The sequence below is a fragment of the Megascapheus bottae genome, chromosome 18, assembly GCF_031878675.1.
Source record: "Megascapheus bottae isolate mThoBot1 chromosome 18, mThoBot2.hap1, whole genome shotgun sequence".
NCBI lineage: Eukaryota > Metazoa > Chordata > Mammalia > Rodentia > Geomyidae > Megascapheus > Megascapheus bottae.
The window spans coordinates 23689979-23702870 of NC_143526.1; the positions used below are offsets into that span (position 1 = coordinate 23689979).

Consider the following 12892-nt stretch of genomic DNA (forward strand, 5'->3'; position numbering starts at 1 on the left):
GATCCAAATAGGTTTTGTCTAAGGCTAATTATAATTAACACCTAATCCACACTAAATTCCCTATGTACAAAATCAAGGTACATAATCATCCAATGTGTATCTACAAGGAGATGTGGAAATGATTGAAGGATTGAAGGTTGTTTTCCTTTTAGACCCAAAGACTGTACTTGAGGGAAAGTAAAAGGCATTTTACTGCTTGTTCATGGACTCATTTTTTTTTAAAACATGTTGATACTTAGGTTTTGAGAGTTACCATACAATTAAACATGCTTTTGCAAAAAAAAAAAATCAGTCTAGTTTCAGAAACAGCAGCAGCAACAGCAGCAATTGGTGCAAGGTCTTGTGCATAATCTAGTTTCAGGAGCAGCACCTGGCTGTCAGCAACCAATCCTATTCCAACCAACCCTAAGCCCATTCCATCGCTCTGATATTAGATCCGGGGAGGACGAGGAGGAAGTGATTCCTTCTGCAGAAATCCCCGGGATGTAAGCGAGGGTGGTAGAAGGCTAGGCTCTAAACTTGCACGTGAGCTCATCTGTTTGTTTTCAACACTACAGTCAGGAAGTAAATAAGGGAGGGACGTCGTTGCCGTGGCAACCGAGCCCCCAGGCAACATGCATTGTGCAGGGGGGCGGGTCAGAGGGCGTGGCCTCAGCGGCACAGGCGCATAAGAGGCAGTGCCGGAGGGGAGGGGGAAAAGGGGCGTGGCCTCAGCGGCACCGGCGCAGAGGAGGTTGTGTCGGCGGGGTGGGGGCGGTGGGAGGAGAGGAAGAAGCAGGGGGCGTGGCCTAGATGGACACGGGCACCTTAGAGGAGGAGCCTGAGGGGAGAGGGGGCGTGGCCTCTGAGAGCTCTGACACATAAGAGGCCTGCGCGGTCGGTGGAGGCTGTTGGCCCGACCTGCAGGAGGCGGGGCGGCTCGGAATCGCTTACCGGTCTTGAACTTCCAGGGAGCTCGGGCAGGAGAGGGAAGCTGAGGAGCCCACGCCGCTCTTTGGCCCTATCCCTCCCCATCTGAGGGGATCCGGGGTTCCGGACCCAACATGGCTGACGGGCTCCGGGGCTCGGTGGCGATGATGATCCTGGCTGCTTGGCTGGCGGCGGCGACGCAGGGCCAGGAGCAGGCCGCGTCGCCGGCGGAGCAGAGCCGGGTTCAGCCCATGACTGCCTCCAACTGGACGCTGGTGATGGAGGGCGAGTGGATGCTGAAATTGTGAGTGTCCCCATAAGCCACCTCCGGCCCTCGAGAGTTCCGTCCTCCTGAGCCCCGGCAACTCCCCACCCCCTTCCCTACTCCCGTCCCCTGGCCCAGTTTAGACTTGTGGCTGCGGAGGACCAGCTTCCGGGCCGGCGACCCCGGGAAGCCCGGCTGAGGTCCCCGCGGCTGCGCATGCGCGGACGGCCTTCGCGGTGACAGCCTTCACTCCTCCTGGCTTCGGGGACCCGTTTTAGGGACACTTGAGTGGGCCAGTTACGAGGGGAGGCTGAAGAGAGCAGACGGTGTCAGAAAGGCGTGAACTGTGTATGTTGGTCTTGATCTGAGCTTCATCATCATCATCATCATCATCATCATCATCATCATCATCATTATTATCTATTTATTTTGCTCAAAGCCTGCCACCACAGCTCCACTGACAGCTTTTGGGGGCCTAAGTGGAAATAAGACTGTGGCGGAACTTTTTCCTTACCCTGGCTGGCACGTTCAGTATGGGGCAGGTAAGGGCTGGGTTGAATTTAGCCCCCAGCAGAATGAGAAAAGCGGGTCAGTTGGGTACGAAATGTACTGGGAGCCTTCTTCTTGAAGACCTCAGGGTGTCATTGTGAAAGGAGAAAACCCAACCCTGATGGCCAAAGTTTGAAAAGAAAGATGAAAAATAAAGGGTTTGCATTTGTCCAGATGGGGGTAGAGGTAAGAACTCTGGAGTGGAGGTGGTCATTTCATTGCGCTAAGGTTATATAAAGAAGAGGTCTTCTAACAAATGACCCCCTCCGAACAAGAAAAGTTAGGTGAGTGGAGAGTGCCTGAGCTTGCACTGAGGGGAAACTACATTTCTGAGTTGGAAGAAGGCGAAGGATTTGCTGATTGGAGATTAACAGTAACTTCATTGTACAGAATAATTGTTTGAAAGAGGACCTGAAGTTGACAGGAGGCCATAATGTGGACCTGTAGGGAAAATGGAGAATGTCCAAAGAAATAGTTGCTGAGGCCCTATCTCTGTAGCCTGTCATTTCAGGGAATATAGGTAAGTCATTATTACTATTTGATAGTTTTAGGTTGAGGTCATAGTCCCACCCAAAATTGTATTTTTATTTACCTGAGACTAAATTTGGGGATTTTTCATTTTAGATTGCCTATAAAAATAGGTAAGTGCCTATGAAATATTTTAGTGTGAGATCAAGCCCCACAGCCATGTTACTAAGCAAATTACATTGCTCAAAGTATAATAACATGCATCATCCTTTCAAATACTCATTTAGCATTTGGTTATAAAGAACAAAATAAGATAGCAAAATAAAATGCTATTGTGATCAAAATGAAACAGTGAAGTTACTAAGGAGAGCTACAAATGGGAGCAACTTATTAAAATAAGCTACCTTGGATGGAAGTGAGGAGGCCGTATTTCACGTAAGAGAAGCATTTAGTATAAGGGAAACTTTTATGTTAGGACTGCCATGTGTTTAGTAAATATAGAAACTGAGAAATTACACAATTCTATAAATTCTTTTCTTAATAGAATCCTTCTACAATGTTTTATTTATAGATGTAGTGACAAAGCAGAAAGTGTTTCTTAAATTTAATGATGTCAATTCCCTTTTTGGTGCCCATTGCAATTCTGTCTTTGTGTGTGACTCTGTGTCCCCCACCCCTCTTTTTCTCCTAAAGAAAAAATTGTAATCCTGGTGCTAGCGACTCATGCCTGTAATTCTAGCTGCTCAGGAGGCTAAGATCTGAGAATTATGATTCTAACCACCACTAGTTGAAAGTGGGACTCTGGTCCAAATGGTAGATCAGTGGCTGTAAGCAGAAAAGCTCAGGGTCAGCCCCTAGGCTCCAAGATAAAGCCCAGGACTGGGACAACAAAGCAAACAAACTATAAACATTAAAGCTGGTATACATATTAGCCTCTGCAAACTTCAACATGAGTGACTTCCCCAAACGACTATTTGTGGTTATAATGGTTAAACGTTACCTGTTAAAATTTCTCAGCTTAGATGGTTGCAATTGATAACTGTAACTTTGCATCCAGTTGTACAACATACCCTAGACTGTGGTGGTGCAAGAAGGGTAATGTAACCCCATCCAGTTTTTTTCTGGATAACAAAAAGTCAATCAAAACTACTCCTTCTGAAGAAATAGTGTGGCTCTTGTCTAGTTTTTAAACTCGTGTAGTATTAGGTGTTCCTTGTATTTCTGTGTGAAAAGAATCTAACTCTGAGAGATATAAAATCCACTGGAGTCTTAGTACTCTGTAGGGCTACTATGAATTCATCAAAACACTTATTATACTTTATCCAATGTATGTAACAGAAACCAGAAATCTGTTTATATTATTTCTCATATGAATACTTTATTAAGATGATTGATTATATAATTAGAGATTTGTAGCAGATGACTTCATTTCCCTAAAGAAGCAAGATTAGCTTTCTGGTAGAATTACAGATTTGGTAAATGTTTCACAGCACTCTGAATTACAGCTCTTTGCTCATCTACTTATATTCTACCTCTTGCTTATATTCCACCTCTCTTCTGGGAATCTGTTTTCATATTTCATATCTTGCATGCAAAGCCTTTTAATTCAATTGATCAGTACTGAAAGTTTATTAGAGAAAGTTTTTTTTTTTCCTTTTAAGCACTACATTTTGTGGGTCCTTGCAATGGAATTTCCAATTTTAAAAAGACATTCTCTCCTAGGGCCGGGAGTTTGGCCTAGTGGTAGAGTTCCTGCCTAACATGCACGAAGACCAGGGTTCAATTGCTCGGTACCACATACATGGAAAAAGCTGGAAGTAGCTGGGCACGGTGGTTCACACCTATAATACTAGATACACAGGAGGCTGAGATCTCAGGATCAAGGTTCAAAGCCAGCTCAGGCACTAAAGACTCTTACCTTCAGTTAAACCACTGGGACCATGGCTCAAGGGATATAATGGTAGCCCTGACCTGAAGAGCTCAGCTCCAGTGCCCAGGGCCAGAGTTCAAACCTCATGACCTACCTCCCTCCCCCCATAAAAAAAAAAGGAAAAAAAAGAAAAGGCCGAAGTGGTGTTGTGACCCAAGTGGTAAATCTCTAGCCTCGAGAAAGCCCAAGGACAGTGCTAAGGCCCTGAGTTCAAGCCCCAGACCTGGCCAAACCCCCTCCCCCCAAAACCCCCATGACATTCTATCCTGACAAAATAGAGGTATCCATCTTAATCAACTGGTAGTGGTGGGGTACACATGCTGTTCAAATTATGTGAAAAAATAGGTAGAAGGATTCTTGGTTGAGGTTGATGTAGATTTAAAAAAAATAGAAGACTCACTGAGAAATAACTAAACTGGTAGGTTTGGATGTGGTTCAAATAGTAGAGTGCCTTACATAGCAAACTCAAATCCCTAAGTTCAAACTTCAGGTCCACTAGGAAAAGCATTTTTGTGCTAAAGAGAAGTATTTGAAGTGCATTTTTAGTAATTCAGCATTGCTATTTTGAAATATATTGAAAAATTAATAAATTATTCCATTACTGCTTTTACCTTTTCTAATGCTATGGCTTTATGCTCAGTCTTTTTCTTCTTGTTTGTGTTCTTATATTATTTTCATTATTTTCACCTTGCTCTGCTTTCCAAATATTTTCTAATGTGTTCTTTGTTCTATTTTCATTGTTACATATTATACCTCATTCAATTGCTCTGCAACTTTTAGCTACTTAAATATGTGCTTAATACCCATTGATAATGTTACTTTTGTTCTTTTTGAAACAATAGTATAAAATAGGATTCATTTTGTGTACTATTCTGTGACTTTTTACCTCCAAAAGAATTTTTAAAAATTCAGAATATTCAGGCAGCTTAATTTTGACCAGTTAAACTGGTAACCAGGGAAAATTGTTATTTTAAGAGTTGAGTCAACTTATTTCTATAAAGCAGAACCTGTTTTATAAAGCGTTGGTGTGTGTGTGTGTGTGTTTTCTTGGTGTCGCGAGAGTGGTGTTTGATTTCAGGACCTTGCATTTCCTATGCAGCAGTCGGCTTCTGAGCCATAGCTCACTCTTGTCCAGTCTCCCAGCTCCCATGTAACGAGGAGGAGAGGTGCTTGTCATTGTGCCCTGTTTGAGTTTAGAAGGAATCTTGTGAACTTTCATTATCTAGTCTGGACTGAAACTGTGATTGCCCCAATCTCAGTCTCTGGAATGGCTGGAATTATGGTTGGGAGCCACTGGTGCTCAGATTAGCATGGTTTTGGACTTTGTGTATGAAGCCAAAGTCTCATTATTTATTTATTTCTGTTTTGAAATTCATGTTCAAAGATGTCAACAGATGGTCCATGGATTCCTGTCTCTTTAATTCCTGACTTAAAGATTAAGTTGTAATAGGGAGAGCAATGATCTTTTAGGGTAGTATTGTAATTGCCTTGGCTGTGGGCCTTCTTTTTCAACTAGACTCTTCCTAATGCTTTTATTGGTAGTAATTTTCCTAAAAGAAATAAATTATTATCTTAATGTTTCAGGATTCCAGATGCTGCATTTTTGTAATGTAAACATTTAAAAGATTTTCTGATTTAAATTTTTGTATTTTTTCTGTTACTCATCAGAGTAGATGTTTAGAATTGTATCTTATATGCATTTTGTTGCACAATTGAAGATCTTCAATGGACTTGTGAATGATGTTCTGACATCTACATTGAACCTAAGTTTGTACACAATTTGCTCATTTTAAGGCATGACATATGTGAGGTATTTATGTACAATCTCGTGTGCCATGGTGTGTGTGTTTGTGTGTGCGTGCACGTACACATATTAGTAAGTAGTAGAGAGGAGATAGTTCTTTTTTGTCTTTCACATTCCTTTCCCTTTTCATATAAAAATCATAGGAACCACATTTTGCAAAAGCAATTTAGGAATGAATAAAATGAAATGAAATTAGTAAGGAACAGACATTTACAGAACCCAGACTATCCACGATTTGGGTATTTTTATTTCATCAAATTTTTAAGAAATAATTTGAAAAATTGTAAATAGACATAACAATGGGAGAAATATAGTGCCTTCCTATTACCTGTCAAGGTCCCCAGTTATAACTCTTGCTATTACTGATTATTTTTATCCATACCTCCTCTTCTCTACACCTTGGAGTTGTAATTTATGTGCTATAACGTTCACCACCATATGAGAACAATTTAGTCGTATCAATTCTTTTTTTGTGTCTATTTCATTTCCCCAATGTTTCGACATTTTTAAAGACTTTAAAAGTTTAAGCAGATTTTTAAAAATATGTCTGCTTGTTGGTGGCATCTGAAATATTTCAGAGCTAATGATCTATCCTGGAGTATGTTGTGAGCATTAATTTATTTTATTTGCTGCTTTTTATCTTCTGGATATTGTTAAACCACATACTTTTCCAATTATATCAATGAATTTCTGTGACATTATTCTGCAAGTGTTAACTATGGCTTTATTTGTGTTGTGTTATGTTAAAATGAATTTCTAGCATATGGCATTCTTTAGTCACAGTATTTCATATTTAACATCTCTTTCAGTCCTGTAAGTCTTTACAAGGCATATTTACTTCTTTCTGTATTAATGATCTCTTCTTTTCTATATTAATTTCCTTAGGCTGCTATAGCAATTTCTCCAGAAGGGAGGCTGTATATTTGAAATTTATTCTCCCACAGTTCTAGAGGTCTAAAGTCCAAGGTCAAGGTGTAGCAGGCGTAGTGCCCTGTGGTTGCCCTGTAGTTGCCCTGTGGTTGCCTTGTGTGAGTGAATGTTCTCTGCTCTCTCCTACTTTCTGATGGCTACTAGCATCAGATGGTGTTCCTTAACTCATAGCTGCCCTAGATCCAGTCTCTTGTCCCACGGTCACATTACCTTCCCCAAATTCTTGGAGTTAAGACTCCCTTTTTCTACCTTTGAATGAACTGCTATTAAATTTAAGGCCCATATTAAATCAAGGTGATTTCTTCCTTAACTGTATGTGCAAGATCCCTAAAGAGGTCACATGTACTTGGGCTGTGACTTGTATCTTTTGAAGAAATGTATTCAATTCACTACCTATTCAAGGAGCAACTTTTTAGATTCTCACTTTAACATCTATGGTTTAAAAACGTTCAGGGCTGTAATGATGGTTTCCAACACTAGAAAGGGCAAGGAGAACAGCCAATATATTGCCAAGGTGACTGCCCTGCCTTCCAGTTATTCTGTTTGATTCAATCTTGCCTTTCCCTGACTCATTCCCATAGAGCTACCACTTCAGATTTTTCTTCAGTGTAAATCTGGTCAAAATTATCTTTCTACTAAGAGCTTCACACAGAACTTTGTTTCAGTCCCAACTCCATATGTAACTCTTTAAAAGGTACTATCCATGCTCCCTTGTCTGTTATCTGAACCTTCCCACATCTGCTTAGCATATTTGTTGACTCTTCCCTTGGCTTTTAGTTCTTCTTTAGAGCGTAGCACAAACGTTTCTTTCTGTGTGGGTTCTGAGATCTGTTACCTCAGCTTGAGCATAGTGTTTCATGTTAATTGAAAATGTGAAAATGTAAAAATCGGAGTCCTTCAAGGTTTGAAGGTCAGGGTATTTTAAATTCTTGTATTTAAGAAAGTGTTATGAAGTGTGTGTGTGTGTGTGTGTGTGTGTGTGTGTGTGTGTGTGTGTGTGTGTGTTGGTTATGGGCCCAGGCACTGTCCCCTTGAGCCACAGGATAAGAAGTAAGAGATAAGAATCTCACTGTCTTTAGTTCCCTCGCTGGTTTTGAACCTCAATCCTTAGATCTCAGCCTCCTGAGTAGCTAGGATTGTAGGCGGGAGCCACTGTGCCCGGCTATGAAGTATGTATTAACGTACAGCTTTTTCTTTTGCTAATGGACTAGGTCAAAACAATTTCAGATTGCATCTTCATTCCTATATTAAGTTCTTTGGGCTGCTAGAACGCAACATACTCAGACGTTTGGAAACCTGCTTGAAAACTCATCTTGTAGTCTCTCCCTAGCAAGTGTGTCATTTTGATGGGTCTGAAACTGGATGGGCTAGTTAGAATAAGAGCAAATTGCCCTCAAAACAATATTTGCCCTCAAGGGTAGAAACATGTCTGCAAACAGGCAAAATTTGGTTTAACTGTAATAATATTATTGGAAATTGTTTTAGCTATTATAATAATTCCTGAAGATATTTTCAGGTCTCAAATTTTATTTAAAATAATATATTAAATCCTAGAAGAATAAATGATGCTTGTTTTTTTCTTTATAGAATGATTTTAAAAAACAAAACCTTGGTCCTATTTCCCTTCAGTTAAGAATTTAGTTTTTAAGTTTGAATATTCTGTTTCTCTCTTGTCTCACAAATATCTCCCCATGTTTGTACTGATCAGCTATTTTTCTTCTAGCTATGCGCCGTGGTGTCCATCCTGCCAGCAGACTGATTCAGAATGGGAAACGTTTGCCAGGAATGGAGACACACTTCAGATCAGTGTGGGGAAGATAGACGTCATTCAAGAACCAGGTATTATAAAGAGGGAACATTAAAAACAAAAGTGTGATCTCTTGCTTATAGTGTTTCTCAAACATATGGAGATGTGGAGAGACTAGGAATTCAATTACCTATGAGCTGACATCTTGAATCAACAGATTATATTTGGGCTTCTATATGTACATGTGTTCTTATATATGTATATAGTGCAAACACATATATATATTCTTATTTATTTGTATTTTTTGTCAGGCTTGAACTCTGGGCCTGGGCACTCACTATTTTTGAGCTCTTCATCTCAAGGCTATCATTCTACCACTTGATTCACAGTACCACTTCCAGTTTTCTGGTGATTAATTGGAGATTGACTTTACTGCCTGGGCTGGCTTTGAACCATGATCTTCAGATCTCAGCCTCTTGAGTAGCTAGGATTATAGATGTGAACCACCAGCGCCCAGCCATATATGGATATTCTTATTTTGTTGTGATGTTGACAGTTGCAAACATCATTGAAGTTCACCCTTCAGTTTTCTGTAGCATGTTAATATTTTGCTCATTAGTACTCATGGGTATAGTTTAAACTAGAATCTAATCAAAATTTATAATTTGCATTTGGCATTCGGCTGTTTTAAATTTCCTTAAATGTAAAATTTTCATTTCTTCATGTTTTGTTCATGACATTGGTATTATTAAGAGAAGCAAGCCAAGATTTTCCCGTGTATTTCTTTACGTTACTACACTTAACTTGGCCCTCATATTTCCAATAATTTCATAAACTGGAAGTTTAAGCTATAGGCATAATTGAATTCAAGCTAAATATTTATGGCAAAAGTGCTTTCTAAGTAGGGGCTGGGAATAGTGGCTCACATTTGGGGAGGCAGAAACAGGAGGATTGCATTCATGGCCCCTATTTGAAAAGCAAACCTAAAAAGTGAAATGGATTGCAGGTATGTGGCTCAGTGGTAGAGCTCTTGCCTAGCAAGTGTGAGCCCTAAGCTTAATCACTGGGAATAAAAATTTTCTTAAGTGCATTATGACTTCATTTTGCATCTCAGCCTGATTCTGTGTCCTGGCTCCATTAGTGAAGTTTAGCTTGAGTACCAAATTCAAAAATCAAAAAGTAATGACACATTCTGATACAGTAAATGATTTTTTTTAAAAACAAAATAAAAATAAATATGTTATAATTGCTACATGAACAGAGATTTTTTTTTACAAAAATTGAAGAGGAATTCCCATTAAAATTCTGTGATCTCCAGTTTATCTTTTCAGTATTTAAACAATCACCTCTGTCGATCTCTGCTTGGAGATGAATGATTTTAGTTAGTAGTTAAAAGGGTTGGTTGTTAAAATAAGTTAGTTATTCTATTAGAAGATCAAATCATTTCAATTACATATTTACAGAACACTTATCTTTAGTATCTCCGGCATGGACTTAATTTCTGGGCATCAGAAACCATGTTATGATGGATTTCTTAAAAATTCATCTGGCCTCTTCAAATTTCAGTCACATGGTATCCTATTATGAATTCATAGCATGATTTGAAGGAAAAAGTAAGCCTTTTCATGCATGAATTTAATATAGTCTTTGATTTTAAAATGTGGAGTTAGAGCCAGACCTGGTTGCCTACACCTGTAATCCTAGCTACTCGGGAGGGTGAGATCTGAGGATCAAGGTTCAAAGCCAGCCCAGGCACAAAAGACCTTGAGACTCTTATCTCCAATTAATCACTAGAAAATAGAAAGTGGGACTGTAGCTCCAGGGGTAGGGTGGTAGCCTTGAGCTGAAGACAGGGCGTAGGCCAGGTGTAGTGCAGTAGCCTTGAGCTGAAGAGCTCAGGGACAAAGCCCAGGCCCAGAGTTCAAGCCCTATGACCCACAACATTATTAGAATTAACATAGTATTAGAATTCCTAGCCAGAACAATAAGGCAAGAAGCAAAGAACCCTATAGACTCCACTCCCAAGTTGCTTGAGCTGATTCAAAACTTAGGCAAGGTAGCAGGGTATAAAATTAATGCTCAAAAATCAGCTGCCTTCCTATATGCAAACAATGAGAGGAACGAGGCAGCAATCGGGAAAGCAACTCCTTTTGCAATAGCCTCAAAGAAAATAAAGTACCTAGGAATTAATTTAACTAAGAATGTAAAGGACCTTTTTGATGAAAACTTTAAAACCCTGAAAAAGGAAATTAAAGCAGAACTGAGGAAATGGTAAAACCTCCCATGCTCCTGGATTGGAAGAATTAACATTGTGAAAATGGCAGTCTTGCCAAGGGCTATCTACAAATTCAATGCAATACCCATCAATATCCCAATGTCATTCTTTAAAGAAATAGAAGAGGCAATCCAAAATTTCATATGGAATAATAAAAGACCTCGTATAGCAAAAACAATTCTCAGCAGAAAGAACAGCACAGGAGGAATTTGAATAACAAACTGTATTACGGAGCTATAGTCATCAAAACAGCTTGGTACTGGCATAGGAACAGAACTGAGGACCAATGGAATAGAACTGAGGACCCAGATATTAAACCACAGACCTATGGCCACCTAATCTTTGATAAGGGAGCCAAAAAAAAAAATAGAATGGAAGAAAGACAGCCTCTTCAACAAGAGGTGCTGGCAGAACTGGTTAAACACCTGCAGAAAACTAAAGTCAGATCCTTCTTTGTCACCCTGCACCAGAATTAATTCCAAATGGATCAAAGACCTGGTGGTAAAAGCAGATACACTGAAAACTTTACAAGAAGGAATAGGAGATACACTACGTCTCCTTGGCAGAGGTCGAAACTTTCTTCATAAGGACCCAGAAGCACAACAAGTCAAAGAAAGTCTGGATAAGTGGGACTGTATTAAACTGCAGAGCTTCTGTATAGCAAAGGACATAGCTAGCATACTAACCAGAAAGTCTACAGAGTTGGAGAAGATCTTCACTAACCATACAACAGACAAAGGCCTCAGATCTAAAATACAACAACATCTTAAAAAGTTGAATCACTCCAAATCTAATCTCCAAAGAAACAACCATCCCATTAAAAGATGGGCCAAAGACTTAAAGAGAGTCTTCTCTGAAGAAGAAATAAGAAGGGCCTATAGACACATGAAGAAATGCTCGACATCCATAAAAGAAATGCAAATCAAAATAACTCTTAAGATTCCACCTCACTCCAGTTAGAATGGCTATGATCAAGAAATCTGATAACAACAGATGCTGGAAGGGATGTGGCCAGGAGGGATCACTACTACACTGTTGGTGGGAGTACAAACTCGTCCATCCACTATGGAAAGTAGTATGGCAGTTCCTCAAAAGACTAAGTATAGAATTCCCCTATGACCCAGCAATTCCATTTCTTGGCATTTACCCAATGGTCCAGAAACAAGGACAGACTAAATCCACTAGCACAGCAATGTTTATTGCAGCACTATTTACCAGAGAGATATGGAACCAACCCAGATGCCTCTCAGTTGATGATTGGATCAACAAGATGTGGTATTTATACACAATGAAGTTCTATGCTGCTGTCAGAAAGAACGACATCGCCCATTTGAAAAGAAATGGAAAGACTTAGAAAAAAATCATATTAAGTGAAGTAAGCCAGACTCAAAGGAACATAAGCTCAATGGTTTCCCTCATTTTTTTATAATCAGGTACTATGCAGCTATTTACAAGAGAGCAAAACCTAGATACATAAGGCCATATAGCATGATGCTAAGTGAAAGGCCCTCCAGGATAAAGAAACAAAAGCCATACAATGAGTGATTGTTGTCCTTAATGTACTATGTTATCTCTCATCTCTTTTGCGGTCCTTTGTTTTTCCCATATTGTTGCAGTATTTTATCTTGTTATCTGATATATTGTGTATATGTTTATTTGGTTATTTGAAATAGGTTAGGGAGGGCTGGAAAACAAGATGAGGGGCAAGGGTAGGGGGAGGAAAATGGGGACCAAAACATGAGAAAGGGTATCAATGTTTGTGAAGTAATGCACCTTCTGTCTGGTGAGTATAATGTAACCTTTCTATTATAATAAAAAGTATTTGAAAAAAAGTGGAGTTAGAGCTATTTTTTCATGGCAAATTGACCAAAAGCAAAATAAGAAATTGGTTATGACAAAGTAATTACAAAGCTTTTTTTGATTAGTTTATGTAAATTTAAACTAAATATATTTGAAATACATCAAAGAATAATGGAAAAAAACTTATTTTGTTTGGCATGCTATAAGTAAAACAA

At 39.5% G+C, this 12892-nt stretch overlaps 1 protein-coding gene across 1 annotated transcript in view; it reads left to right on the forward strand.

Moving 5' to 3' along the window:
- Window positions 1-795: 795 nt before the first annotated feature.
- The window catches only part of Tmx4 (thioredoxin related transmembrane protein 4), a 33829-nt gene continuing 21732 nt past the window's right edge, over window positions 796-12892 (forward strand). The window contains exons 1-2 of the mRNA XM_090352014.1: window positions 796-1213; window positions 8579-8694. Of these exons, the coding sequence (XP_090208140.1) occupies window positions 1044-1213; window positions 8579-8694 (286 nt within the window). The 5' untranslated portion in view covers window positions 796-1043. The remainder of the gene's footprint in view (window positions 1214-8578; window positions 8695-12892) is intronic.